General features: G+C 52.6%; 11 protein-coding genes across 11 annotated transcripts; 6 read left to right on the top strand and 5 right to left on the bottom strand.

The window, feature by feature from the left end:
* Window positions 1–152: 152 nt before the first annotated feature.
* COCVIDRAFT_22001 (hypothetical protein) lies at window positions 153–2,591 on the top strand (the record flags this gene model as incomplete). The annotated part of the gene is made up of 1 exon (XM_014706578.1): window positions 153–2,591. One exon carries the CDS (start codon window positions 153–155, stop codon window positions 2,589–2,591), a length of 2,439 nt encoding a protein of 812 aa, XP_014562064.1.
* Window positions 2,592–3,037: 446 nt separating this feature from the next.
* On the bottom strand, window positions 3,038–6,168 carry COCVIDRAFT_85141 (hypothetical protein; the record flags this gene model as incomplete). The annotated part of the gene is made up of 2 exons (XM_014706669.1): window positions 3,038–5,981; window positions 6,146–6,168. 2 exons carry the CDS (start codon window positions 6,166–6,168, stop codon window positions 3,038–3,040), a joined length of 2,967 nt encoding a protein of 988 aa, XP_014562155.1.
* Window positions 6,167–7,615, top strand: COCVIDRAFT_84658 (hypothetical protein; the record flags this gene model as incomplete). Its single annotated transcript, XM_014706670.1, has 1 exon — window positions 6,167–7,615. One exon carries the CDS (start codon window positions 6,167–6,169, stop codon window positions 7,613–7,615), a length of 1,449 nt encoding a protein of 482 aa, XP_014562156.1.
* Window positions 7,616–7,942: 327 nt separating this feature from the next.
* Window positions 7,943–8,437, bottom strand: COCVIDRAFT_85021 (hypothetical protein; the record flags this gene model as incomplete). The annotated part of the gene is made up of 2 exons (XM_014706671.1): window positions 7,943–8,064; window positions 8,188–8,437. 2 exons carry the CDS (start codon window positions 8,435–8,437, stop codon window positions 7,943–7,945), a joined length of 372 nt encoding a protein of 123 aa, XP_014562157.1.
* Window positions 8,438–10,882: 2,445 nt separating this feature from the next.
* On the bottom strand, window positions 10,883–12,497 carry COCVIDRAFT_84937 (hypothetical protein; the record flags this gene model as incomplete). Its single annotated transcript, XM_014706672.1, has 2 exons — window positions 10,883–10,936; window positions 10,992–12,497. 2 exons carry the CDS (start codon window positions 12,495–12,497, stop codon window positions 10,883–10,885), a joined length of 1,560 nt encoding a protein of 519 aa, XP_014562158.1.
* Window positions 12,498–13,371: 874 nt separating this feature from the next.
* On the top strand, window positions 13,372–14,595 carry COCVIDRAFT_84804 (hypothetical protein; the record flags this gene model as incomplete). The annotated part of the gene is made up of 1 exon (XM_014706673.1): window positions 13,372–14,595. The coding sequence occupies one exon, from the start codon at window positions 13,372–13,374 to the stop codon at window positions 14,593–14,595; it is 1,224 nt and encodes a 407-aa protein (XP_014562159.1).
* A 1,484-nt stretch (window positions 14,596–16,079) lies between these two features.
* Window positions 16,080–18,654, top strand: COCVIDRAFT_22007 (hypothetical protein; the record flags this gene model as incomplete). The annotated part of the gene is made up of 6 exons (XM_014706579.1): window positions 16,080–16,470; window positions 16,533–17,372; window positions 17,424–17,587; window positions 17,638–17,904; window positions 17,957–18,171; window positions 18,222–18,654. 6 exons carry the CDS (start codon window positions 16,080–16,082, stop codon window positions 18,652–18,654), a joined length of 2,310 nt encoding a protein of 769 aa, XP_014562065.1.
* A 2,179-nt stretch (window positions 18,655–20,833) lies between these two features.
* On the top strand, window positions 20,834–21,993 carry COCVIDRAFT_84734 (hypothetical protein; the record flags this gene model as incomplete). The annotated part of the gene is made up of 2 exons (XM_014706674.1): window positions 20,834–20,955; window positions 21,162–21,993. The coding sequence occupies 2 exons, from the start codon at window positions 20,834–20,836 to the stop codon at window positions 21,991–21,993; spliced, it is 954 nt and encodes a 317-aa protein (XP_014562160.1).
* A 520-nt stretch (window positions 21,994–22,513) lies between these two features.
* Window positions 22,514–23,493, bottom strand: COCVIDRAFT_22009 (hypothetical protein; the record flags this gene model as incomplete). The annotated part of the gene is made up of 3 exons (XM_014706580.1): window positions 22,514–23,037; window positions 23,158–23,392; window positions 23,464–23,493. The coding sequence occupies 3 exons, from the start codon at window positions 23,491–23,493 to the stop codon at window positions 22,514–22,516; spliced, it is 789 nt and encodes a 262-aa protein (XP_014562066.1).
* Window positions 23,494–24,097: 604 nt separating this feature from the next.
* On the bottom strand, window positions 24,098–24,878 carry COCVIDRAFT_22010 (hypothetical protein; the record flags this gene model as incomplete). The annotated part of the gene is made up of 2 exons (XM_014706581.1): window positions 24,098–24,729; window positions 24,842–24,878. 2 exons carry the CDS (start codon window positions 24,876–24,878, stop codon window positions 24,098–24,100), a joined length of 669 nt encoding a protein of 222 aa, XP_014562067.1.
* Window positions 24,879–25,243: 365 nt separating this feature from the next.
* COCVIDRAFT_33050 (hypothetical protein) lies at window positions 25,244–27,551 on the top strand (the record flags this gene model as incomplete). Its single annotated transcript, XM_014706675.1, has 2 exons — window positions 25,244–25,479; window positions 25,532–27,551. The coding sequence occupies 2 exons, from the start codon at window positions 25,244–25,246 to the stop codon at window positions 27,549–27,551; spliced, it is 2,256 nt and encodes a 751-aa protein (XP_014562161.1).
* Between the last annotated feature and the right edge of the window lie 268 nt (window positions 27,552–27,819).

The following is a 27,819-nucleotide window of genomic DNA, read 5'->3' on the forward strand; positions in this document are numbered from 1 at the left end:
AGCGTGCCTTTGCTAGGCTCGAGCATTTGCAACGACATGAGCGCATTCGTAAGTCGCTTGATTCGGATCGTGTACTTTCGCTCACTTGCTTCGAGATAGCGGCGTGAAACCTTTTAGCTGCTCAGAATGCAGCTATTCATTCACGAGAAGGTATGAGATATTCTCTTTACACATTCGTATGGCTTATTCTGGATCAAAGTGATCTGCTTGTTCGCCATGAGCGCCTCACGCATCGCAAGGGCCAAGACAACCAGCAAAATCATGTGCAATCTCCGGCTGAGAGCGTCTACACACCTGCAGAGACGCGCCCCAACAAACGACTTCGGTCGAGCTTCGATGCTGGTCGTCCAGTTCCGGAGATACCCAGCATGATGCCCTCGCCAGCTGTTGTGGATGTGCAGTCCATGCACCAACCTTCGAGATCGCATGCATCCATGACGTTTGGCCTACATAGCGGATACTCTCTGACCGCGCTGTCAATGGCTGCAGAGTACCAGGCGCTCCATGGCAATATGGTGGACCGAGCTGCTCACGCAATGCCAACACCTCTGCCCTCGCAGCCTGAGACGATTGCTACGACAGTGGAAAACCAACACACAACTGTTCAGACTGAACATGCCAATAGCTTCTACGGATCTGCAATATCAAATTCGCTAGACAGTCTCGCCGTGTTCCTAGATAGTGAGCCGCTGGACTCGTACCACTTTTCGTCACTGATCAACACTGAACAACCCATACCACTCTTCTCACCCGACTCGCTTAGCTATGACCAACAAATGATGTCCGATCCTAGCAGAACAACTGCGCCGGTGACTGGTTGGCGACAGGTTCACTCTGATGAGCCTCCTTCGCTCTCGCGCTTTGGGTCACGATTTCCATCCCTGCAACCAGAGGAGCCTGTAATACCAGAGCCGCCCACACGCAGCAGGCCAATTTCCGAAATATCACATGGAGATCGGCAAAGAATTCTCGAGATGCTTACCGAGTTCTCCTCTGTCATACCTACCGACTTTGTCCTCCCAACTCGGTTAGCCTTGTGCAGGTATATTGCAGCTTATATCAACGGCTTCCACGAACACATGCCGTTGCTCCATATACCAACCATGTCTGTGGATACTTGTTCGGTTGAGCTGCTGTTGGCACTAGCTGCAGTTGGAACGCAGTATACATTTGAAGGCGAAAAGGGGGTACAGTTGTTCAACATCAGTAAATCGATTGCGACAGAGCGAATCAGGAGGCGCGATGCACGCCTAGTGAAGCTCCAGTACCATTCGCCGTCAAACTGTACATCGCCAAACAATTACGAGAATGAGTCGTGCTCGCGAAGTCCCCAGCAAAAGGGTTCTACCACTGGGCCACTCGGCCTACCATCCGATGACATGACTGTTCCAGGGGAGGATCTCATGCAAACGGCCCAGGCCCTCTTCCTGCTGATGGCTTTATCTACTTGGGCTAAGCACAAAGAGATTCTAAGAGAAGCGCTCGCCATCCAGAGTATCTTGGCAACACTCATCCGAGATGACGGGCTCGAGATTGAACCACTCCGCAGTGACATATCTTGGGCAGACTGGATCCGCCGAGAAACTGTCAAGCGAACAAAGTTTATAGTCTACGGCTTTTCTAATCTCCACTGCATCGTCTATAACATTCCACCATTTATGCTAACAAGCGAAGTCAAGCTTACGTTGCCCTGCAACGAAGCCGAGTTCAGAGCATCCACTGAAGCCTCGTGGCGAGAGGCTCGCAAGAAAGAAATCCCGGAAGTGCTATTTCAAGACGCCTTGAAGCGACTGTTCACAAAGCAAGGCCGAGACGTCACAGAATTCAACTCATCCTCAGGCAACTACGCCCTCATTCACGCCTTGATCCAACACATCTTTTTCCTCCGCCAAGTAGCCCGCTGCCGCTTCGAAGGCTCCGGAGACCTCAGCACAGAAGATGTAACGTCCCTTGAAAACGCCCTACGAAACTGGCAAATCGGCTGGCGCAAAAACCCCGAATCCTCTCTCGACCCCATGAATCACAACGGGCCGGTGGCATTTAACTCGACTGCCCTCCTCCGCCTCGCCTACATCCGCCTCTACGTCGACACCGCAGGTCGCGCTCTCGAAACACGAGATCCAGTGCTAATCGCCAACGCGTTCCGCGCAGGACCCGCGATACGTCGATCCCCGAAAATCATAAGAGCAGTCTTACATTCCGCCCAAGCCTTATCTATCCCTATCAAGATTGGCTACCGCCTCGTTGCCAAAACGCAATCTTTCATCTGGAGCATCCAGCACTCGCTATGTACGCTTGAATGCGCATATCTAATGAGTAAATGGCTCGAAGCTCTTGCAACGCCCAATCCAGATCCACCATTAACAGAAGATGAGAAAAGAATCGTGGCTATTGTGAAGAGTATGCTTGATGAAACGGAGTTTGCGCTTCAACCAGATATCCCAGCCGACTCTCCGAATTATATGCGCCAGCTTAGTGCAGGGGTGCTGAGGGTGTGGGCGATGATATTTAGGGGGTCCGAGACATGGGCCATTGTGGATGTGATTGGCAATGCATTGAATCTTTACGCTGATATGTTGGAGTCCGGGTGAGGCTAATGGGCTGCTGGCTTGGAGCATACAGTGGATAGAAGATAAGGGGGCTTTAGATGGTGGGAATATCATGGCGAATGAACGCATCAAGAGTCATGGCTATGTATATGAAAAGCGAGAAAAGAGAGGGTCTGGATACCAAGTACATGTGTCTCTTGGAGACTAAAAAATATTGTAATTGTAGCCGCTGAATCTACCTTCGGAGCAGGGGCTGCCCTGCTCTCACTTGACTTCACCTTAACTCCTTTACAATACACTGCACCTATTGAAAAGATGTTTTATATATTTTTTTCTTCTCCTCTTTACTTCTCTTTAACTCAAGTGCTTGACTCAGCGCCGCGGGAGGGGGTATACCATAGATGCTATTCATTTTTCTTACACCACATCAGAAGCCCAGCTACACGACAAATACTCCACTGCTCTCTGCTCTCCTTCTTCCCAAAAACTCACACCTTTGGCTTGCTCAGGTCCTCGAGTTTCTCAATCTGGCGCTTGAGCATGACTAGAGCACCCAAACTGATCTTGCGCAGACCATCACGCTCCCCCTCTTCGTTCGCGTCAGTACTGCGCTCGACAATGTCCTTAGCGGCAGCGATTGCTTTGTCAAGTAGCTTCGGTGCGTCTTCTTCTTGACTTAGGTACAAATACTCTAGCTCCTGCTTGAAAGGCTCAACGTCGTGAGTGAGTGCATGATGTATGAAAGCCCTTGCGCGAAAGTAGGCTCGCTCCGTGTACAAGGCGCTGCTGAGCTTGGTCTCTGGTGCCGAACGATGTACGTCGTATCCCGCTTCATTGTAGTACGGCTCCTTTACCAGCACCAGACCCATGAGCGAAACCAGGACTTGAAGCAGCGTGCTCTTTGCAGGACTCCAGCTCTCGTTTCGCTCATCTGTGTGCCATGTTCCTAGTAAACTCAAACAAATCTTTCCATCTTCGTACAGATTGGGATTGACTGCGCCGTTGCCGTTGGTCCAGCTGTGGAAATAGGCATCAGGTGCTTGTTGTGGGTACGATGAACCGAGGTGAAAATCGATGACGAACGGAGCAAACTCATAAGGCGTGTCGATGGGGCCAATCATGAGCACGCGCAGAAGATCGAGGCGGGACTCCCAGGTGCGGACGTAGATACCAGGCGGTAATGAGCTGCGAAGGATCTTATGCTCTTTTGCAATACGGCGCATGAAGGCGGACGACGATGTCGAGGACATGCCAACATAGCGATGTGACGATGGTGGGGGCGTATCTAGGATGACAAAGGATGCCGGTCCTGCATCGGATGACTCGGTGTTTCCGTGCTCCATGTGCGTGTCGTCGACCTCTGGCTCTGGCTGTGAATCAGGTTTCTCTTCTTTTGTCGGAGGTGACTTGATCTCAGGGGTAGTCTTGGTGGTATCGACATCTTCCTTTGTGGTGTCAATTAGATCTGGCATTGACTCGTCATCGTTATCGTCGTCATCAGGGTCGTCATCTTCCTCTTCGGTTGACCAGTCGCTCTCATCTCCGACGGGTGGCTCGCCCTCCATGCCTTCGTACTCAATCCACATTTCATTAAAAGAGGCAGAATCGAAGTCATCGGAATCAAAATCTTCGTCCGAGTCTTCAATAGAGTCGCCGTCCAGTTCCCCAAGGTTGTTGACAAAATCATCGGCCATATCACTGCTGTAGGCAAGGTGGACGCACTCATAGGGGACCTTGACATCAACTACAGGCTTCGCGGCACCAAGACGAACAGTCAGCTTACCGTCCAAGCCTAGATCAATGACCTCGCCAAACCAATTGGGGCCGGTAATGTTGGTCGTAGACTGTATAGCTTCAACGTTGTCTGGATTTAGAATGACGAAATCGCCACGGCGTCGTGTAAGTGCTTGCAGCGAGTAAATGTCGTACAGACTAACATCTTCAATGGCATCACTGAGCTCGCCTGTAGTGCATGGCGGGAGCAGGTCATTGCCAAAGAACTCTACGAAAGCGTTTTTGAACCACCGCACAGTTGCTATCCGATCTCGGCCCTTGACAGTCTGGACAATGCCTACTTTTGCGGGCCTCTTGGTCTCTGATTCTTCTTCATCGTTGTCTTTGCGGTTTTCTTTTGAGAAGATGAGCTCTCCCGGCCATACCTCGTCGTCATCTTCGACGTTGGGGTCGGGCAGTAGGGCGGAGCTGAGGTCGTGTGTTATTGAAAGGTCCTGCCATTGCACGGTGACTTGGCTATGGGTTTGCGTAACGAGAAAGACGTTGAGGTCGTAGCCCAAAGAGTCAGTCCGGGGTATGCGCGTGACCTTGCCTTGTGCATGTCCGTCGGGCAGAGTGTGGGTGCCGTCGTACTTGACAGCAGCGCCCGCAACATCCTTGAAGCGGACACGGTCTCCCACGGCCACATCAGCAACATGATATGACTTATCGACACCATTCTCAGACAGAGGAAGTGTTGTGGCGGTGCCGCCTGATGCGTCGTACTTGTAGAAGGTGGGGCTCTCAAACTCGTCGCGGCCAAGTGTGACTGGCGGCTCCTCCGCGGCGAAAGCACGATTGCGGGAGCCAATGCTCCTTGCAAGCCATTGCACGTCGATTTCAGTTGCTCGTGTCTCGACTACCATGCCGACGGGGGGCACACTGGGGTCATATGCGCCAAAGCGCCAGCGGCCCCTCCGCAGATTTCCCTTTTTTGTTTTGCATGTGTCTCCGACGCTGAGGCGGTCTATGGTGGTGTCGTCTTGAGTCAGCTCCGAGGGGTCCTCAACGACGACGACTGAGTTGTTTGCGAGCTTGATAGCAACCTCGTCGTAGACATTTTCCACGCGGCCGACCCAGTCACCATAGACGACAAGGGCTCCCTCGACGAACTCGTGGACGTTGATGAGCTCGTCAGCGGCCACGTTACGCACCGAGTGGTCGTCAGTAATGGCCTGGGTAATGTGCCCGCCGTTGAAGAGAGTGGCGGGGAACAGAGTGCAGACAGCCTGGGTGCCGATGACGGTGCCGCTCATGTAGTCCTCAGCCTTGCGCTTTACGACATCGCCCACATAGAGGGCGCGGTCGAGCAGCTGCAGCCTGGCCTCTGGGATGAGTTCTGTCTTGTACTGCGTCTGCCACGAGACGAGGACGGTGCCGCGCGGGGGGATGCCGTCCTTGATAAACTTTGCGAATTGGTCTTTGGGAATGTCGCCATGGCACTCGATGTCGTCGGGATAGTCGCGCTGGGGGCGGGGCTCGTGCGAGTCGACGTCGCCAAAGGAGCGCTCTATGATGCCGACGCTGTATTTGTCGTCGATGAGCCCGACCGTGTCCTCGACGCAGAAGACGACATGCTGGGCGCTTTGCATTTGGGGAGTCGATGGGCGGGGGCCGGTGTGTGCGGCTGGGAGTGCGCTGCCCCGGGGTGCGAAGAAGCTGGCGGCGCTGGACAGGGCGAGATGAATGAAGGTGCTGGGATACTTTCTTGGGCGGGGCCTTTCTCGCATGTGAAGCGTCAATGCCTGCAGGGGTCCACATCTACTCTATACCGTACATGTACATACGTACATACTACACTACACTCCCACACACATACACACACATGACCACCCATATACACCATGGCTGACGCCCTCTACGACCTCCTCGTTCCCTACCTCGATGCCCACCCTGTCCCCAACGACGCTGCCACAAATGCCTACCTCTCCCGCCTAACCACCCTCCCGCTACCAGCCCTCACCTCATCGGAGCAACAATCGCTAGCCCAAAGCTCGCAATCAATACTGCGCTCCATTCAGGCCCTCTCCAAAAAGTCTCACAAGCCAATCATTGCCTCGGCCGACCACCTGCTGCATCTGCGCACCACTCTCCCGCACATTGGACACGATGCAGCAACCGTCCACGCCGAGCTGCCCGCGCTCGAAACAGCAGCACAACGCTTCTCCGACAAATACAGTAGAGGTGCCGACAATGCCATTCTAGACAGGCGGAGAAAAGCCATGCTGCTTTCGCGCAACATTGACCGCGTCTCCGATGTCCTCGACCTCCCGACCCTCCTCTCGTCTGCCATAGCCTCGTCGACGGCCGCCGCACAAGCGACCTCATCCACGGCCACCGCAAATGCAAATTATGCCTCAGCCCTTGATCTTCATGCCCACGTCAAGCGCCTGCATACTCTCTACCCCAACTCGCCTCTGGTCTCCTCGCTCACAGCTCAAGCCGAGCAGGAGATGAAGACCATGACCACCAACCTTATCACAGCTCTCCAGGCCCAGGGAATCAAGTTGGCAGGTGCAATGCGAACCATTGGCTGGCTCCGCCGTGTTGCGCCCGAGCTGGATGAATCATGGTCCACCAAACAGGCCGCCATTGGTAGTGGTGAAGGCACTTTGGGCGCGCTCTTCCTTGTGTGCAGGCTAGTCTGCCTCGAGTCCATGCTCGAAGCCCTATCCCCTCTCCGCGACCTTGCAGATCAGGAAACTTCGAAGCGCACGAGTAAGACCACAAAAGTCGCCGACAATGGTTGGGCCGTTGGCCAACAAACGGAAAAGTACTTGAAAAAGTACCTCGAAGTGTTCCGCGAACAAAGCTTCGCCATAATATCCATGTACAAAAGCATCTTTCCTTCTGCTCTCCCTGCACCAGGATCCGAAGACGCTGCAGCCCCGGCTGTCAAGCCCGTCGACTCGTCTGATCCTCTTCAGCCCATCCCTTCTGCACTCGCTACTTTTCCTTTGCACCTCGTAGAAATGCTCTTCGACACACTGCGCGACTATCTGCCCAATGTACAAGATCGCTCAGCAAGAGACTCGCTTCTCACACAGGTCCTCTACTGCGCTGGCTCGCTGGGCAGACTCGGTGCAGACTTTAGTGTAATGATTGCGCTACTCGAAGAAGATTTACGCGCAGAGCTAGACGAGAGTGTAGAAGAGAGCGAGGCAGATGAGGAATGGGTTGATGTTATGAAGAAACACCGTGTCCAAGCCTCAAGATTAGAATTGCTGGCTTCGGGTGTAGGCACAGCCCGGACGGCGAGTCCGGTGGATAGAGTTGCTAGTCCGGCAAAATAGATGGCTAGTTGAGTTATAATACCAATAGGTTGGTTATGATACCCATTCAAAAGAGCGTGTTTTCTTGTTTCTTTCGCCGATGTTGTGTAAAGTATGTAGACATATCAGCTGCAAAGGCAGTCACAATACATGGGAACGAAAAGAAGAGCGAGAAGATGAAATTTTAAACTCCCTTTCTTCATATCAAATGTTTACAAATTAATGAGCGTGGCTAGACATTATTCTATATCTTCATAATCATCACTGTGTCACCTTTTTTTTCTCATATCCTCATGCATCTCTTCGTCATATCATCCCTTTCCTCTCTCTCTCTCTCTCTCAGCCCACCTAGCACGTAACATAAATACTCTTAAACGGCGTACTACCAGCAAGCGCACTGCACACGCCCGCCGTCTGCAACCCCACAGCCCCAGCCTCGTGCTTACACTTGTCATCCGCAAAAACCTTGACTACACACATAAAAAACATTAGCAATTCCTTATCTCTCTTTCACACTCCACCCCAACTCCCTCCCAGAAATAACAACAAAAGAAAAAAAATATGAAGAGAAGGGAGAGAGGGAGAATACGTACCAGAACACCCCTTGTTAGCATAGTTCAACTTGAGACTCGCAACGCAATCATCGGTAATGGCGTTGCAGCCAGATACCAGATCCCCAGATCCGGCTATGTTGCAGATTTTGCCCGTGCAGCTGGCGCCGGCGTAGCGGTCTACGGAGGCGACGATGTCGCGGGGGGCGGGGGAACGGGCGGAGAAGAGGTGCGAGATGGGGGATGCAGAGGCGAGGCCCAGGGTAGCGACTACGAGGGTGAAGGCGTGCATTTTGTTGTTGTTTTTTGGTGAGGTGGAAAAGGATGTAGTGATTAAGATCGAATTAAAAGTAGTATGTCTTTGTTTTTTTTCTCCCAAAGATTCTTGGTTATCAAGTTTCCTGGAGGGGGATTTGGGGATGAAGTGGTAGATTGGGTTGGTTATTGTTCAAAGAAGAAAGAAAGAGCATGCATACTTCTCTATACTTTATACCTTTTTTTTCTCAGCTAACTCTTCTGACCAGCCTTTCCCTTCCCTTTTCCCTTTCTCATCCAAGTACGTACACACGTACAGATATTTGCCTCAATGCTCGGCACATGCACGCACGCACGTACGCACGTACGCATCAGCACTTGGCCTTCCCGTCTATGGTACACAGTCGCCCCCATCCGAGTGATCCTTCCATGCACCTGTAATCCTCTCCAGCGTAGTGGTGGAAAAAGCTCGCGGGTGGGCGCAAGAATAGCTTACCCTAACGGCACGGTACATGCGTACAAACCGGCCTACATCCCTGATCGGATGTCGTCGGCTCTCCGTCTCTCTCTCACGCTCTCTCTCTCTATCGAAATGGGGAGATGATGACGCTAGAGTTCAATAGTGCGATGCGGCTGACTACTGGGTAAAGCGAGACATGTATGTCTTTGACAACCAACGAAAAAAAAGGATTCCTGCATGAACTTTTTTTTCAGTGTAGTACAATTAGAAGGAAAAGTGTACAACACATTCGTTCCCCTCTCACTCACTGTGTTTCTAAATATAAAAAAGAAAGAAAAGCTGCGCTCACGTATCTGCCGGATCTCAAAGTGTAACTGGCACGTTTTTGCTGTTGGTACAACTAGGACACCCCGTGTCATCCCGCTTACACGCCGTGGTAAAATAAGCTTTGGGACGGGTATCTCGACCCGCCACATCACGATCCAATAACCGATCGTCGTTATCACACTCGCCCGGGATACCGAAGGAACCCGGAAACATGAATTCCGTTTTTTTGTATGGAAGGAAGCGACATGCTTTGCTCCGAAAAAGCCGGTTGCTAGGCCGAATAAGAATCTTACTGTATGGGGCCGATAACTTTACACCGTGCTGACATCACAAGTCCTTTCTCCCTCTCCCGTGTCTTTTACTTATCAAAAGTTGCGGTCAGTGGGATAGACGGCTCGCTCGCGAGGGGTAAACCCAGAGCATACTGTAGTATCGGTTTTTTTTTAGCTGGCAAATACAGTTGCTATATTACTTCAGCATCGATAAGATGCGTCAGATGGGCAAAGAGTTCCCCAGATCGTGTACTGGGGGCCTCGATAACAACAGCGTCATAGCCATTCTGACATGTCTTTGAAAGAAGAGAAGAGAAAATGCCTCTTCTAGGCCATGTATCAACGCGCTGTGGAGTCGGACGCTCTTCCTCCAAATCCTCTAAACGCACAAGGTCCATCACCTAACAGAAAAGGAAAAACACTCATGTCACAGACACCGAGTGAATCCTCTGCCTGATACTTGCGTAACCCTCAGCCGCTCGATAGTTTGTGCTTTGGAGGGATCCAACGTTCGATTTTTTTTCTGCCTTCTAGCCCGTGTCCCGGCCTTGCAGTAGTCCCGGCCTTGCAGTAGTCCCGTGCGGCGTCCAAGCGAAAGACGGTAAACCGATCTAAGTAGCCCAACCAGCGAATAGAATGTTCAGGCTAACCATTATGTAATCCTTGCATCCACATACACGAGTGGTTCCTGCAGTCTGTAGGTAATGGGTAAGGGTCCAAAATGGTGGCTTGCTGCTGGCACCAAAGGTTGGCTGTCGAGCTAGTCCAGTGTTAAGCATCAACCAATGGTTAGATACTGCTGTCAAGCGTTCTTGGCCGTAGAGTCGGAGCTTCCGTTATCTCGTCGGCCTATTACCACAGATGCCTGGTATCGTGATAGTCTTACCATGCGCTCGGTTTTTGGTCGACAGACGTGTACAAGCCTTTCCTCGTTCGTAGCACTTAGCTGCTACCTTCTGCATGATAGAGACGCAACATGCAAGTCAATGGTACAAATGCTTGATAACGCTCCTTCTGAAACCACGTTGCCTGAAAGGACTAACAGATTGGTGACGATTAAAACGCCTACCGCCAAAGTCGTGGCGTGATGACCGGGTAAATCGAGGCTCGCGTAATCGCTATGCATGCTGCGCAGGTGCCAACAATGGCAGTCGCATGGATGCGGTGTCCACTTGGTTTACTTGTGGATAATCGATACACATGGGTTCGGCTTAGAGTCCTGTCAGCCCGTCAATGGCAGTATTGGGTGGCTACCGTAGTCATTCTTGGTCTGCAATCACATCCCAGGCTCGAACCTGCAGTACACATTCTCTATATATTTGCTCCTTCTGCTCAAGTATCATTGTATTCGATCATTGTCTCCAGCATCTCAAGTACCGAGAGGGTGTTGTTTGTCCCGGTAGCTCCGGACCGTTTGTCCAAGTCATTTTGATCGTCGAAATTTCTTCAAAGGTTTCTGCTTGTCAGCTGGTTGATCCTAGAACAATAACATCAGTATGTACCAAACATCTCTACACTCATGTCTAACTCACCGGATCCCATCCTACCAAACAGTTTACTGTCTCAGCCCCAAGCCCAGGATCATTGATTCGATCGCCACTCGGCATGCGGAACTGACCCGTCAGCTTCACATATGCATCAAGGGCATCGGCCATGGTCCTTCCAAGCGCCAGTGCCTTCTCTGCTCTTGCATGCGAGTAGAATGTCAAAAGATCCAGTGCGTGCTCCCGTTGCCCGGCCTCCACCATTGTATGGGCAGCTCTTTCGACCCATTCCATGTCAGCAAAAGATGCATTCTCAAATCCGTGCAGCATGTTTTGCACAACGGGCAGATAACTTTCGGGATCTGAGCACGTGTAGTAGAGTACTTTTTTGAAGATGCGTCCAGCAAATTGGGTGGCTTCTTGATACTGGTAGTCAGTATCCAGAAATGTTGCTGCGGCATCCTTGTACAGGTAGCGATGTAGTCCATACTCTGGCGGAATGCTTTTGACACCCAGCCACCATGGGTTGAAAGGTGCTGTTACTGAACCGGTAGGCGCAATCCAAACACGGATCAGATCAGGGTCCATATTTGGACGTAGGGACACGACTTGGCCGTAACCGGCTTCATCGTCTGAGATTCTGTAGTCGCGAACGCGCTCAATGAGGTCTTTCTCCGTTACAGGAGCCATTGCGCGGGTCGCATCTTCAAGCGCAGCTTGTGACATGTACTTCGCTCCGCCGTCTCGTGCAGTGTATCCCTCTTCTTGGGGTGCGTATGCGTTGAATATGTTAAAAGGCTTGGTGCTGTTTGGGTTCCACCAGCCCTGCTCAACCGCAAAACTCACAATGTTGGGGCTACCCATGTAGTCTGGGTTATTTTCAAAGTCCACAGGAAAGTCTTCAATATAGCCGGGGTAAAGAACGCGCACATCGTTTTCACCAAGACGCTCTGCCGCCCAGAGTTTCTGGCCGCCTGACATCTCCCAAACCACCCAGCCTTCGTTTGCATCAGCGATGAGATGCGAGTTACCGCCATAGTCGGCATAGCCATAGTCGGCGATCATTTGTCCAATAAGTTCAACGCCTTCTCTTGCAGTACTCGCTCTCTCCAGCACAATACGGGCCAGGTCAGAGTATTGCAATCCCGTCTGCGGGTTTGGTGTCATGGCAATGAGATCATCCCGGTTCTGAGCCCATATATCGCGTACAGCAACGCCCTTTTCGTTAACACCCCCATTTGTGAGAGGCGCCGGAAACCCTTCAAAGTCGGAGTATTCCATGGAAAGATAGCGGAAGGTATGCGGTGCTTGCGAAATGTTCATCAACTTTCCCGGCATCACTGCGTCTTCCGTAACGCCGACCACAATGGTGTCGTTCGCCTTGTGATCCTTGGCAGGGAAGATCTGAAGCCAATGCGACGACACTTCCTCACCCGTTCCACCCAGCATAACGCTACCATCCTGTGTGAGTGCCTTGCCGACGTAGAATCCATAGCTCGCTGAAGATGTTTTCGCCAGGCTCAAAAGCCCAACCACGAGAAGACGCGACAACATCCTGGTGCAAATGGCGATGGGGAGGAAGTTGGTATCGCCAGCAGTCCGGCTACAAACTTTTCTTTATCTTCCAGCAAGAGTGGGGAGAGACTATGTATTGACTTGAACAGCGGGCCGACTACGTCAGACAAGTCCGAAGCGGCACAACATGGGAGTCTGAACTTGAGAGGGTCAAGCTTGCAATGTTGGAAGTACGCTATGCAGGAACCGGTATTCCGATAACAGATCTGTCAACTGAGTCGTGAACACATCGGGAGTTTCGCGGCATTGACAAAATTGCACATTTCAGATACCGCCGATACAGTGGGTGATCGGAGAAAAGTAAAAGCTTAGCTATAAAGTTTATGGTATGTTTTTACTCGTCAGCCGATGTGGTGCGATAGGCGAAAGAAGTGAAGAAGCGGTGATTACGCGCAGGGGAAGGAGGATGTACGCTAGTCATGTACGAGGGCGGGGTCTCGCCAAGATGACTCACTATGAGCATTGCCAGAAGGTGCCTGTAGGATGTAGTTCACATTGTTGTTGCACTGCTTCGCGGCAATTATTGATATAATTGGTATAACCTGACGGCAGGCCTAATACTATGGCGGGTCAGAATACTGTGCACCTGCCTAATGCGTCTCCCCCAAGGGATTATGGTGTCCCAACGGCGAGCCGTCCACCACATAGCAAAGCGGAACATGAGACTGGTGCCTGGAAAGGACAGAAGCAGAAACCTGTCATCAATTTTCTCTTTAGTAACTTTGGATCGAAGTTTATGGTATAAATATCGTGAGGCCTCAAGGCAAACTCAAGCCGTGGAGTCTGTTTTGAGCGCTACACATATCCTATACCACTTGTCAACGCATCTCTCAAAATCACACAACAAATCATCATGACTTCCCCATCTACCTCCTCATATCCACGCCAGCGCATCCGCGAGCTTCTTCCAGGCCTACACCTGGGCCGTTACCAGCCCGGTCCAAAAAATAGTCTCACAGACATTCCTGGCGTATTGGTCCACACTGAATCTATCCACTCCTCACCCACATACCCCAACGCAGCGGCAAATTCGATAAATACAGGCGTAACAACTATCCTGCCACGCAAAGACTGGTTTCACAAAGCTTGCTTTGCAGGCATTTTCCGCTTCAATGGGTCTGGGGAGATGACTGGGTCGCACCTAATCGAGGAGATGGGTCTGTTGTTCTCACCAATCATCATTACTGGCAGTTTTGGAGTTGGTTCAGCATACAACGGAATCTACGAGTATGCTATCCGGGAAAATTGTGACGCCGAGGGCAAGGTGGACTGGTTCTTGTTGCCAGTCGTGGCGGAAACGTTTGATGGCTTCTTGCACGATGTTGCCAAGTTTGCCGTGACGCCAAAGCATATCGTGGATGGTATGGACAAAGCGAGCAGTGAACCGGTACCGGAAGGAAATACAGGTGGTGGAACGGGCATGATATGTCACTACTTCAAAGGCGGTACTGGATCGAGCTCTCGTATTGTTCCAGCCGAAGGAGGACGTAGTTATACCGTGGCCGCGCTGGTCCAAGCCAACTACGGTAAGATGTGGGATTTCAAAATCAGCGGGGCGCCAATTGGAAGGCTCATCTACGAAGAGCAGAAGAGGAGGATGGAGGAAAATCCCGAGGATCCAGAGTTGATTGCTCAGTCCAAGCTGCTGTTCAAGGTCGAAAAGGCAAAGGATAAGAAGGACGGGTCCATCATTGTTATCATTGCGACAGACGCACCGCTCCACCCAACGCAACTTCAACGGCTAGCCAAGCGCGCAACGGTTGGGCTAGCTCGGGTAGGCGGGTACGGCACGAATCCGTCTGGCGACATCTTCATGGCGTTTTCGACAGCGAATGAGCTGAATGTGCAGACTGTGACAGCGGGCCAGGCAAGCGTAGATCCCTACAAGGCGCGGGAAGTGCAGGTGGCCATGACGGATGACCAGACCATTAATGCGCTCTTTGAAGCAAGCGCAGATGTCGTTGAAGAGGCCATCTACAATGCGGTATGTATGGCGGAGACCATGGACGGGAACGGCAACAAGATTGAGGCGCTAGATCTGGGGCGGGTCAAGGAGCTGATGCAAAAGTACTTGTGAGATCGGCATTGTAGTATGTAGACAGGAATGGCATTGTCTGAATCTAGAGTAGTAGACGTGGTTGTGGCGTGCAGTGTTGCGCAATCGTCAAGCAGTTGCAGCGAAGAGCGCAGTCCGAAAGGGGCTTAGTGGGCTCGTACTAATGCTTGGCAGAAAGAGAAGGGCTAGTGCCCGAAGCCAGGAATAACACCGTGAAACATGGTTCTTCCTTCACATGACCATACTTGTAGTTGTTTTGTTCGGCATGTGTGTGTCGGGGGACAGGGACAACGACAGCGGGTACAACATCAGCATCAGCAGCAGCAGGAGCGGTCGAGACTGGGTGGCTGGCACAGGGCGTTAGCGGGAGGAATGCACCAAAAGTCGAATGATTTGACAGATGGTGAGGCTGAGCAACTGGAGCTTGGGCAGATCTACGATAGCGTTATGCCAGTGCAGGGAGCGTGTGGAGAAAGTCAGCCGATTTGCGAGAAGGGGAAATGCCATGTGGCCCCGAATGGGCCTAGAGAGGTCTGTCCATACGGGAGCCGGGAGGGCGTGGAAGCCAGCAGACAGGAGGCGGGCGAGGGCGGTGCTGGGGGTGCTGACATGAAGATGGGAGCGTAGTCTAGACCTCTGCTGCACCACCGCGATCTGAGACGACTTTCCGATCAGCATTCCCCGGCTACCTGCAATAGCACGCGGGCACTGTGCTGCAGATGACAGCCAGTAGTGCCCTGCCTGTGAATGGTCCTTGGCTGCAACAGGGAGGAGGGAACACGTTCCGTGCCTGTTGGAATGGTCCCCGCTGCTGTTCATCATCCAAGTATTGTATTACTCGGCGTCTGGCTCTCCAAGCCCATCGCCCCATCCACCCATCGCCTATCGTCCATCGCCTCATCGCCGCTGGCGCCGAAAGCTTCTTTTCAGAGGCAGTCCGTTGTGTCGTGTACAGTGCTTTGGACGGGAATGGGCCCGGCTCGAGTGCCGCCGACACGGCAGTGTGCGGCATTCGAGGGCGACGCGGTGCTGCTCCCAAATGGTATAGTGGTAGTGGCAGTAGTAGTAGTAGTATCCTAGGCAGCGGTACGTACTCATGTGGCCAGTCAGTCGACGTACGCATGTCTGTAGCGTTTCAGGCCACGGTGACGACTGATCCCCCTCTTTCTTCTTGTAAACGCAGGCGGCCGGGACAGATTCAAGCAATCTGACTGCAGGCAGCGCTGCGTCGGCTGCACGCACTCAGACAGACCGGGCTGGCAGCAGCCACTAGCGCCCGACAAAAGGGTGGGTCGAGACCGTGAGGGCCTCGAACACCCTTCTTTTCATCTACCGGGTCTGGAATCACAGGCCACGGCTGCACGCTATCCCATACCGTCTCTCTCAGCTTCTGTCCGTCTGCACCGCATGGTCTTTGCTGCGGCACTTTCCATGTCGTCTGCGTGACGCTCAAATATGCCATTTGCCCCATTTCCCATCCTTTCCCTCTGCAGACGTCACCCTTCATGGCGATCCCTTCCCCTTCAAGTCCCACTTCACCAGGCCTGCCCGATGTTCTGAGCCGGCTGGGGTTAACCGAATATCTTCAAGTCCTCGCCGACAATGGCTTCCATACCTGGGGCGCCGTCCTCGACATTACCGAGGACGACATGACGGCCCTCAACTTCAAACTCGGCCACCGCAGACTGCTCCAGCGCGAGATTGCAACCTACCGCGGCATTCCTCAGTCACTGTCACTCGACCCAGAGTCCAATTCGCCAGAGCCAGTATCTCTCTCTGCGTCGGCCCTCGAGAGCTTCACCAGACAGACGACTACCCCGCCACCACGCGAGAAGCGGCGGTACCGGCGCCATCCCCGGCCAGATCCCAACGCGCCCAAGAAGCCAAAGACAGCCTGTACGACAGCCAGACGCTTGCGCGTTGCCCACTTGATATTGCTCTCTTACTAACAATCGTAGATGTCAACTTTGCTGACCAGCTTCGCACAGACCCAGAAGTCAGCCAGCTGTCCTTTGTCGACATTGCACGCGAGGTGGGTCGCAGATGGCAAGAGCTCCCAGCAGAGAAGAAGCGTGTGTGGGAAAGTAATGCTGCGCGGTCCATGCAAGAGTTTGAGGCCCAAATGGACGAGTACAAGAAGACCGACAGCTGGCAAAAGCACCAAATGTACCTCAATGAATTCAAAGCCCAACAGTCGACCGCCTCTTCTGGCAGACAACGACCAGGAAATAGCCGCTCGACAACAGATACATCCAACAACACTCGTCCATATTCACAGGCCAGCCCCAGCTCCATAGACAGTCCCGTGTCTCTGATGCCTGCTGTGCCCATGGGGCCTGGCGCAGAAGCCTGTCACAACGCACTGACCCTAGCTTTTAGTGAGCTGGTAACTCTCAGAAGCGAGATCATCAATGGAGGCGCCCAGCATTTCAATGAAAATCGTCTTCCGCCTGAAGACCGAGTGCGCCGGTCTATGTATGCCTTCATTCAAGGCACCGGCTCGCTCCTTTTCATGTGGACATTTGAACAGGCCGATGAGATTCTCGACCGCATCTACCGGCCACAGACAAAGGTTGACGATATGACACTTGCTGAATGTTTTACTGTAGCTGCCATGGGTGCGCATTATGATATTGATGCTTTCTCTGATGACATGTTGCGCCTACTCTACGCCTCCGGGACTCTTCATTTCAATGAACGCACAGCCCGGCAAGATCACTTTCGAACAATGCGTTTGTTGCTCTCATTGTCTTTCTTCTCGCTCCTCGAGAAGCACATGAGCGCAAAATACCTTATTGGTAATTGAACTCTCTACTAAGCTACCCAATACACAAGCTGACAAGCCACAGCCGCAGGGTTGCAGATTGCCCGCTGGAAATGTGCAGCACCGCAGAGCCGGCCTCAGACAGCCGATGTGGGCTGGACGAAAATTTTCCGAAGTCTCATTTTCATGGACTCGTGGCTTTCGTACACGCTTGGCTATCCTTCAGAGGTGACGGCCAACGATGTCCAGGTATGGCATGGTGAGACTGATAGATTTCCATATAGCGCTAACATGATTAGATTGCGTGTGTTGTGGACTGGCCAGATCACCTTTCGATAAATGATATGATTCACACACAAACCAGCAAGATCAATTTGATTGCGGCTGAAGTTGCAAAGACGCTTGCATCACCCAACTTGGCCACCGAGGCTAACATTACTCTGCTTACTCGTAAGCTCGAGCAGTGGCGCCAGGATGTACCCTACAATTTGCAGATTCCTACCCTTTTGTCCAGCGAAGCTCAAGAACTGAACAAATACCAGAGGCGAGCCATTTTCATGGTACATGTAAGAAGCCGTATTCCTCGGATTGTTTGTCAGCGCTGACCTGTTTTGGTAGATTATGTATCTTGGTACCCTAGTTTTGCTATACCGTCAGTTGCTTGTTGCTGCGGCTGGAGCCCAGCTCAGTGATGAGGCAGCAACTCCATTGAACATGTCAGCGGATGACATCAAGATGTATAGACGAGAGTGTTCAACAGCCGCTCAAAACATTGCGCGCATACTAGGACTCATTTCCTTTGATGGCACGTTGACTAAGCGCTGCTGGATAATGTAAGTTGTTGAGGAAAGTGAAGGAAAGTGAAACAGGCTGACAAGTGTAGTATATATTGGTCCTTTTCAGCTGCCATTTGCCTGCTTTTCAGTGCAACCACTAAACTCATGGATGGCCAGACAGATGGGGTCGAGGCAGATCTCGCGTACGCTAAATCATGTATGGACATGCTGGAACCGTGTAAACCGTGTGAGCCGGTGGCAGCACGGTACCTGGAAACACTGTGGCCATTGTACGACAATCTGCAAGATGTCCTTCGCCGGATGGTTGGGAGGTCGAAGAGCAGCATCTTTGCCATTCTGCAGCCTGATCCGAGCTTGTTGAGCCCCCCGGTACCAGTATCGAAGCAGGAGATGGGGCCGATTTCCGAGAAACTTACTACACTCTTCACCGATCCTTTCGGAAGGACGCAGAACGATGAAGGAATTGGGAGGCGGGTACTGAGCACCGATGGTTCATACTCTGTTTTCTGGTTCAGGTGAAGGAGGACATGGTTGTCGTGACTACTTTTCATGGTCTGGTCGACCGGTTAGCTTGAGAGACAGTCTCTGACGCCTCATCGGAGTTGCGTCCTAAGGAGTCCAAAGCGATAGCGAAGGGTGGCGCTTTGGAATCTCGAAAGCTGTATTAGCGGCTGTTTGAGTGCTCCCACGCCGAACCGCAGAGGTAGCCTCCGCTTGAAACGGCGTGCTTCGACGCGCAAGACTTGTCACGGTGCTATATATGGCATTGTCTTCAGGCGGACGGCGCTCCGTATTGCGCCACAGGCATTCAACTGATGGCGCACTGACACGTTTCAGTGGTTCCCAGCTACTAGCAGCCGATCCAGCGGCGTGTCACTAAGCGGCACGCACGTGTAGGAGACGCGATGGCTGGCAGTTTGTGCATGGGTGTTGCAAGGGGATGATGGGACGATGGCGTAGGGTAGATAGTGTGAGCTGACTGCAAAGTGCATAGCGCCACTTTGACTGCGGGCCAGAGATGCAAAGAAGCACGAGAGGGAGAGCAGGCCTGAAGGCTTAGGGTATTAGGAGGAGAAATTCCAGCTGCAGTGCCGATCACGGGAGTGCCCGTCTGCCCGTAGCGTAAGACGCCATCGTCACCAGTCCCCACCAGTGCGTGAATCAGCCAATGTCGTGTGAGCAAGCAGCTCCGGAGGCAGTTTTCGGTCCCAGAGCAAGTCGACTGGGCGCTTGCAACGCAGACTTTGGGTGATGTTCATGTGCACTCGAGTGCACTGACTCGAAGAAGGTTGTGAGTGTTTTGTACATGTACACCAGGTGTGGGCGTGGATGTATTCGCCATTGGTAGGCGTACGCGTCCTGCCCCGCCGATCCCATGGCGCGACACCTGGAACCAAAAATCTCCGCCGGTGTTGCAATTTCCAGTGACTTCTCCGCCAACGGGCCGTTGGAATGAAGAGAGAGTGAGATGACGATAGTCGAAATGGGTGCTTGGCTGACGTTGGCATTCTGACGCAGCTGCGGCCTTTTTTCGATAGTGTTGGCGGTTTTGGTTGCTCACCTGGCACACACGTAGGCACGAGTCGACGGTGCAGGACATTGACGAGACTAGTGACAACTGTGTCTATCGAAACATGTTTTATGACGAAGCCAACGGTAGACGTGTGAGCACGGTTAGTCCCTGTGTTTTTGTTTTGTTTTTGCTTGTCTCAGTGGAGAGACAAGGCACCAGTTACCCGGGCATGAATTCCGTGTGGCATATCGATTGGAGAGAGAGTGGGCGGTTCCGCATGGGCTGATTGCTGTCAACCTCGGTGGTGGGTTCATGGGCGGTGAAGAGCTGCACGACGACAGATGCCATGTCGACCCATATCTTGCTTTCCCCATTCTCCACCCTGATGCCAACGTCGTTGGCGTGCGTGTCTAACCCAACCCCTCCCCTCCCCTCCGCCCCCGATAACAGGAAACCCACTTCTGATAATGAGCCACGAGGATTGAGTGCAGCAAGCGAATCGACTAGCTGAATTGGCCCCCCCGCCCCTGAGCGAGGCTTTGGCTGGCGGGCCCTTGTCGGCGGACAAAAATAACAATATTAATAGTGAACAACAAAGTCTGTGTGCAACACAGGCTCCCGGTCGAGTCCCCTCGCCTCTGCAACAGCACGAGGGCGGGCTGGCTAGGGCAGGGCGTGGCTGAATAGAGTGTCGCGAGATGCAGACGGGCGGTGCGTGGTATGCAAGTGTGCAAGCGGAATGGGGAAAGGGGGCGTGTGCGGATGCAAGTCTAGATCGACCACATGTCCCCACTCGCAAGCGCCCCTAGCATGTCGGCTTGAGGAGGCTCGTTCGCGTCATTTGGGTGAAATAATAGGGAACGGCGTCCCTTGTTCCAAGTTGCCCAAAAAAACCCGTCCTCGAATCTTCCATCCCGCCTCTCCTCTTGACCTTTGCTTTCCCCTTTGCTTTCTACAACCTTCTCGCCTTACTTTTCCGGCATATCCGCCCTGCCACCCCACCCCCTTGTTCTTGTGCGGAGAGGGAGATACCGACCAGAGAAAGAGACAGGGAGAGACAGGTTATAATAGCCCCGGAGCCTGCACCCACGTCACTCGTCACTCGGATACCGATGCAAAGCGAGCCCAAGGAGACACACTACTACTATTACTACTACGACTACAACCCCCACCACTACCACCGCAATGGATAACTGTCACGCGATATACACGGAGAGTCCGTTTGCCATTTCCCAGGAGGATGTCGATGCCCTCAACTCGTCAAAGGCGTTTTGTGCGCTGAGGAGGTGTTTGGCGGGCCAGGCCGAGTATGTGCTGTCCTGTCCTGTTCTGTTCTGTTGTTCTCTTGTCCGCGTCCGGGAGCTTATCGCACCGGGCCTATCGCACGCCTGCTGCTCCAGTACCACTGCAGTTAGCATGCTACCCAATCCAACCCAACCATCATCCACCTACCTATCTGCCTACCTAACAATAGCATCCATCTGCAAAGTACACCGGCTAATGGATCCAGTAGTTTCTGTGCCTCACATTCGACATGCTCACCCCAAGCCAAGCAAACATGGCTGCTCCACCGCGATATCCTCCACGCCCTTATCATGCCCATTGTTACTTTGTTCTCGCGTGCCTCGACCCTAGCATCTGCCGCCCTGTGCACACAGCGCGCCTCTGACCTTGAACTCGCCTTTTCGGGCGAATCCCGCAGTGCCTTCATCGGCCTGCAATGCTTCATCACCGAGGAGGCCGACTGGTGCCACACTCACGGCTGCCCAGCCTGCGTCGTGACCGAGACATTGAGTACCGACAGCCACATCCGCCTGACCATTGCCGCAAGTCTTCTCAGCACCGCAACCGTCGCCACACCCACCCAGGAAGAACCCCCTTCGCAGGACTCCCAAGACCGGACTCTGCCCCCGCTCCCCCACATCCTTCCCGCCCTCCAGCATGCAGTCATCAATGACCCCTTCTGGGAAGGCTCAGACATCTGGAGCTACATCCTCTCTCGCGCCACCCAGCTCTCTGCGGGTATCCAGGCCCTCATCGCCGAATGCATAAACCTCGAGTCCCTCGTCTCATCTCCTACTACCGACCGCCCAGCCTCGAAGCGTGGAATGACGCACCCCAGCGTCCCCTTTGTCGCCTCTGGCCAAGCAGCACCCGAAAAAGGTGTCAAGCTCCGCAAGAGCAAGCTTGCAAAACGACAGCTCAGGCTTCGCGATGAGGAGGTCGAGCTTATGAGGAGGGTGGCCATGCAGTGTTGGGCTAAAGCCAAGGTGCCGAAGAATCTGAGGGCGGATGCTTTGGCTTTGGGCGAGAGTAAGAGGTCGAGGAGCTTGACTTGTCCGTGAGGTTTAATGCAAGCAACCTTTTTTTTCTTCTCTTCGAATTCCCTTTAAATATAGGGGAGAGCGGCGTTTATATAGGTTGTGTTTTTTTTGCATATGGATGATACCACAGCATTATTATCTTCTTCTTTCTTCATCTTTCTTTTGTTTCGTTTTCGCTTTTCGCCTTTCTTCTTTCTCTCCTCTTTTCTTCTGGCTAGGGAAACTAGGGGGCTTTCAAGGCACGTGCTTTTTTGAAGGTCTGGATGCACAATCTTCATCTTTTCTGCATTTTTTTTCGCTTTCCATCTTCTTATATGTTGTGGGTATGGCAATTAGGGAGGCGGCGGAATGTGATTTCTAGAGTATACTAGATTTCCGTATATCTAGATGTTCTAATTCAAAAAAGAAAAGAAAATTAATAATAATTTGAATACCCATGGATACTCGACTGTTGTAATTACGTATCTATTCTTCTCTTGTATACATGTACTTGAAAACGAAGTAGCCTTTTATTTTACATACCATGCTAAGATTCCAAACTCTACAACTTAGCACCAACAACACTGCCACCATCCAAGGCAATTGTCGCACCATTAACATACGAACCCGCTCGACTGGACAACCAAATGCAAGTACCCGCCACATCCTCCGGCGTACCAATCCTACCAAGCGGAATACCCCCCGTAATAACATCCTGATACTTCTCCAGCGTCGCCTTCATCATCTTACTCTGAAACGGGCCACACGCAATCGTATTACTGGTAATACCCCTCTTGCCCAGATGGCTCGCGAGTACACGACTCATATGATGCAAACCAGCTTTCGAAGCCGAATACGCAAACGTCTCGAGCGCGGGGACGCGCAGGCCGTCTACGCTGCCGATGTTGATGATGCGGGCTGGGGAGGAAGGGGTAGCTGCTGCTTCGAGGAGGGGCGTGACGGCCTGTGTGAGTTGGAAGACGCGCTTGAGGTTGAGGTTGAGGACGCGGTCCCAGGCTGCCGACGGGTATTTGTCGTAGGATTCGCCCCAGTTGCTGCCGCTGTTGTTGACCAGGACGTCGAGTTCTGATTTGCCACCAAGTTGCGTTAGCTACTTTATCGTTCTCCCCTCAACCCCTCCCATACAGTACATCCCGTGGAAACCATATATGGCATGAGAAGATGGAAGTAGAGATAAGAACGTACTCGTAGTCCTCTTGCCCAACTCGGTAGCAATATACGCCGCCGCATCTTCCTTGTACAAATCCGCTGCTATAAAATCCGCTTTTCCTTTTCCCAAAGCATTCATCTCTTTGCATGCCGCCTCGCATGCTTTGGCGTCGCGCGAGGAGACGAAGACGGTGGCGCCGTTGCGGACGAAGCCCTCGCTGATCATGCGGCCGATACCCTTGGCGCCGCCAGTTACGAGGACGACTTTGCCCTGTTGAATGCTTTTTAGTATGTCTGTAGTATACAAATGGAAAAGGCATGTAGTGTCGGGAGATTACGTACGCTGACGTCGAAGAGGGTGCTGTTTTCCATATTTTCGCTATGTTTTTCTTTTTCTTTTGATTGGTGAAAAGAGGACGAGTTTGGGGAAAGGTAGTTTAATGGGTGTAAAGGACGGACAGGGGAGGGAGAGAGATATGCGGGTTCATGGCGGCACCACGGCTAAAGCGATCGTCGCGTCGGATGTTGGATGGGTGGAAAGCTGGGGTTGAGCCGAGGCTCGGGGATTTGGTTGTTCCGGAGTTGAAATGGGTTAGAGTGAGAAGTCGAGGTGCCAAGGATGGGATGGTGCCAGTGCATTGCTATCAGTGTCTGTTAAACTCCGTGCTTGGAGATGGATAAGGGAAGAATCTAGTGTGCAGATCAAGGCCCATTCCAGGCTATTGACATTGACGAACCCCTGCGGGGATTATTCTGCACATGAACTTGATCTGCTTTTCATATACGAGGAGCTACAGCAAGCGGGCCGTCTTTGAACGCTCTTGCTGCTAGCATCTCCTCACGGAAAATTTAATACCTAGAAATATGGTCAAGCATCCCCAAACGCTAACATCAAGAAGGTAAAGATAATATATTCCATTGCAATCGGGTATCATAACACGGCAGTTACCAAGTCAAATGGCACAACATGGGCATTTCAAACAGCACCAGCCTTCCTCTTTTCCATAATCTGCTGCTTGAGTCCCTCTGCCGCAACCTCGGTCTCAAGCAGTCTCCCTAGGCCCTTCTTCCATGTATCTTCCAGGGTCTTGATTTCACCGCTCACGCTGTCCTGCTGTACCCTCCTAGCCATGTCCGTCTCCTCTTGTTGCTTCTTCAGACTGGCCAGCTCAGCCTCGATGCTCTTCAAGATATCCTCCAGCTGCGAGTTGCCCACCAACCACGCGTTCTTGCCAAACTTTTCCAGCAAGCTGAGCTGCGTCAGTCTGCCCTGGACATACTCGGAGCTGGTGTATGCCTGCTTCAGAGCCTTGCTCCATCGCTCGAGCAGCTCGGGACGGTCCTCATCAGTCGTCGGGTTTGTGTTCTCAGGCGCGTCGAGATCTTCGTAGCGCTTCAGGTCTATGCCAGAGAGCTTGGAGGTGGGGTCGTCGTCGAGGCGCGCATGCTCGCGCGAGATGAAGTCGGAAAAAGTTGGTGTGTACACAGCGGCGGCTGGTATAAGGGCCGGATGCATTTCTGAAGTGTCTACACCAGCGCTGCGGATGTCGGCGTCAATGGCAGCTTTGGCAGCAGCAATGCTGTTTGCATCCGGTTCCGTATCTACATCTGCAACGAGTTAGCATGCAGCTTGCATCCCGTTATCACGCGCGCAGTCCCCCTAGCACGCAGCGCAGCGCATCGGACTTGCAGCTGTTCCTGGCGACGGCAATTTACGTACAAGGGAGGTCATCGTAGGAGGCTTGAATGAGTGGCATCGTTGCAAGCGATGTGCAGGGGCACAGGAAGATGGTGTATTGGCTGTGCCCAAGGTCGCGAAACCAAAGAAAGCTTGACCCGATGAAATTAAGCTACTGGGCCCTGTTCGCACATCATCCCCACCAACCACAGCGCCAGCATCCCCGCAGCGTCATGCACCAATACCAGACCCTCCAACCACAGCCAGGGCGGCTTCTGTGGCCAAAAGCATACTCCCTGTAGTCCTGTGGTACATACGGACCTGCACCACAGCTCCTTCTCCATGCGCCCTCCATAACCTACAAGTACCTGTTACCTTCCTCTTGAGCGTCTCGCTCTCTTCCTCTCCTTCCGCACACTTCCGCACGCCCATCTTGCTGCGACAATGGCCCGCTCGCACATTGCCGTCGCTTTGGGCGCCGCCCTACTTGCTTCTTTGATCATTGGCCAACTCGTCATCAACTTGGGATTCCCTTCGGTCGACTTTTGGCATGCGCGCCTAGACCAAACCTACACTGGCGCTCAGCAGGACTCGTTCTTCAGTGAGAAGCAGGATGACGGTCCCGCCGCCCAAGATGCGTCGTCGTACCTCATCGGTGTTGGCAAAGGAGACATTACCGGGTATGATATGACTCGTACTACTTGAGTTTCCCCGTCGCTAACCGCTTGATAGCCCTGTTGTCGAGCTCAACTTGATGGGCTATGCCAACTCATCGCAAAAAGGAACTGGACTGCGCCAGCGCATTTACTCGCGCGCCTTCATTATTGGCAACCCAAGCGTAGCGAGCGAGAGATTTGTGTACCTCGTCCTAGACACCCAGTCTGGAGACACTGCTATTCGTAATGGCATCTTGGAGGGTCTCCAGGGAATGGGCCCCGAATATTCCGTTTACACAAAGAACAATGTAGCCGTGACAGGCACCCACAGCCATGCTGGCCCGGGTGCTTGGTTGAACTATCTCCTCCCACAAATCACCAGCCTTGGCTTTGACAAGCAGAGCTATCAAGCCATCGTTGACGGAACGCTGTTGTCGATCAAGAGAGCACACGAAGGCCTGACGCTGGGAACCGTCAGTGCTGGCAGCGCCAAAATTGCCAATGCAAACATCAACCGCAGTCTCTTTGCTTATCTTGCCAACCCACAGGCTGAGCGCGACCGTTACACGGACGATGTAGACAAGACCATGACGTTGCTCAAGTTTACGCGGGCCAGCGATGGAAAGAATATTGGTGTCTTGAACTGGTTCCCGACCCATGGTACCAGCTTGCTTGGCAACCAAACGCTCATCGCTGGAGACAACAAGGGTGTCGCCGCATATCTCTTCGAGCAAGATATGGAGGCAAGCGCAAATGCCGCCCAGGGCTTTGTCGCAGGCTTTTCACAGGCCAACGTCGGTGACACGACTCCCAACGTTCTTGGTGCTTACTGCGAAGATGGAACCGGCTCGCAGTGCAGACTAAACGACAGTACTTGCGGAGGCAAGAGTCAGGACTGTCATGGTCGTGGCCCATACTATGGCCTCAACGACGGTGGCCACAAGTCTTGTTACGAAATCGGCAAGCGTCAATATCAAGGGGCCAAGGGCATTTACGAGTCGGCTTCCTTCACAGCCATCTCCGGCAGCATTCGCTCTTTCCACACTTTTGTCGACTTCTCCAACTTTACCTTCACATTGAGCAATGGATCCACAGTCCATACATGTCCTGCGGCAATGGGTAACTCATTCGCCGCTGGAACTTCTGATGGACCTGGTGCGTTTGACTTTGTCCAAAACGATCCCGGCGCGCCCTCGAATCCCTTCTGGAACATCGTCGGCAGCGCCATTTCTCCACCAAGCAAGGAGCAAAGGGAATGCCAATACCCAAAGCCCGTCTTACTGAATGTTGGTCAGGCAACCGTGCCTTACCTTTGGTCCCCCAACATTGTTGACATCCAGCTACTTCGCGTTGGTCAATTTGTCATTATTGTTTCACCCGGTGAAGCAACCACCATGTCTGGTCGCCGCTGGCGTGAAGCAGTTCACAACGCTGTTGTCTCATCAAACATTGCTTCGTCGCCCATTGTCGTGCTCGGTGGGCCAGGAAACACATACACGCACTACATTGCCACCGAGGAAGAGTACAGCATCCAGCGCTACGAGGGTGCGTCCACGCTTTACGGCCCACATACGCTAAACGCTTTCATCAACTCCACCTTGACATACCTACCCTACATTTCCGATGGATCAAGGAGCGCTCCTCCACCCGGCCCATCGCCTCCAGATCACCGCGACAAGAGCATCTCGCTCATCACCGGTGTCGTCTACGACGGTGCAGGCATTGGCCGCTCGTTTGGCCAAGTTACAAAAGACGTTGTATCCAGCTACGCTCGCGGCGCCCTGGTCAGCGCCACTTTTGTTGGCGCCAACCCGCGCAACAACCTCCGTCTCGAAGGCACCTTTGCTTCTGTGGAAAAACAGGCAGCCGACGGTACGTGGACGCAGGTCAAGAACGACGAAGACTGGGAGTTGGTCTACGAGTGGAAGCGCGTCAACGGCCTGACGGGTACGAGTGACGTTACTATTACGTGGGACACGGGTCTCACGGCACCGGCGGCGGGGACGTATCGCATCAAGTATAACGGTGATGCCAAGAAGGTTGGTGGTAGCATTGAGGCCTTCGAGGGCAAGAGTGCTGCATTCAACTTGGTGTAGAGAGTGTCTGATATCCTGTTTTTTAATGATTGAATGGAGTTTATGTTTAATATTCATTGATCCTTTGAAATGAAAAAAAGTCCAGTTTTTATGCATGAAAGTGGTGATTAAATTATCCGAAGTTCAGTCTTAACATTAACTATATACTTTGCATAAGCAGATTCTACCTAATGCACTATTTCATTCTCTTTGTTTTGTTTTGTTCTGTTAATTCGCCACATTACTACTCTCTCTTCCTCGTGAAAAGATTCCATCCATCCGTCCAGCA

This window comes from Bipolaris victoriae (genome assembly GCF_000527765.1).
Source record: "Bipolaris victoriae FI3 unplaced genomic scaffold scaffold_2, whole genome shotgun sequence".
NCBI classification, from domain to species: domain Eukaryota; kingdom Fungi; phylum Ascomycota; class Dothideomycetes; order Pleosporales; family Pleosporaceae; genus Bipolaris; species Bipolaris victoriae.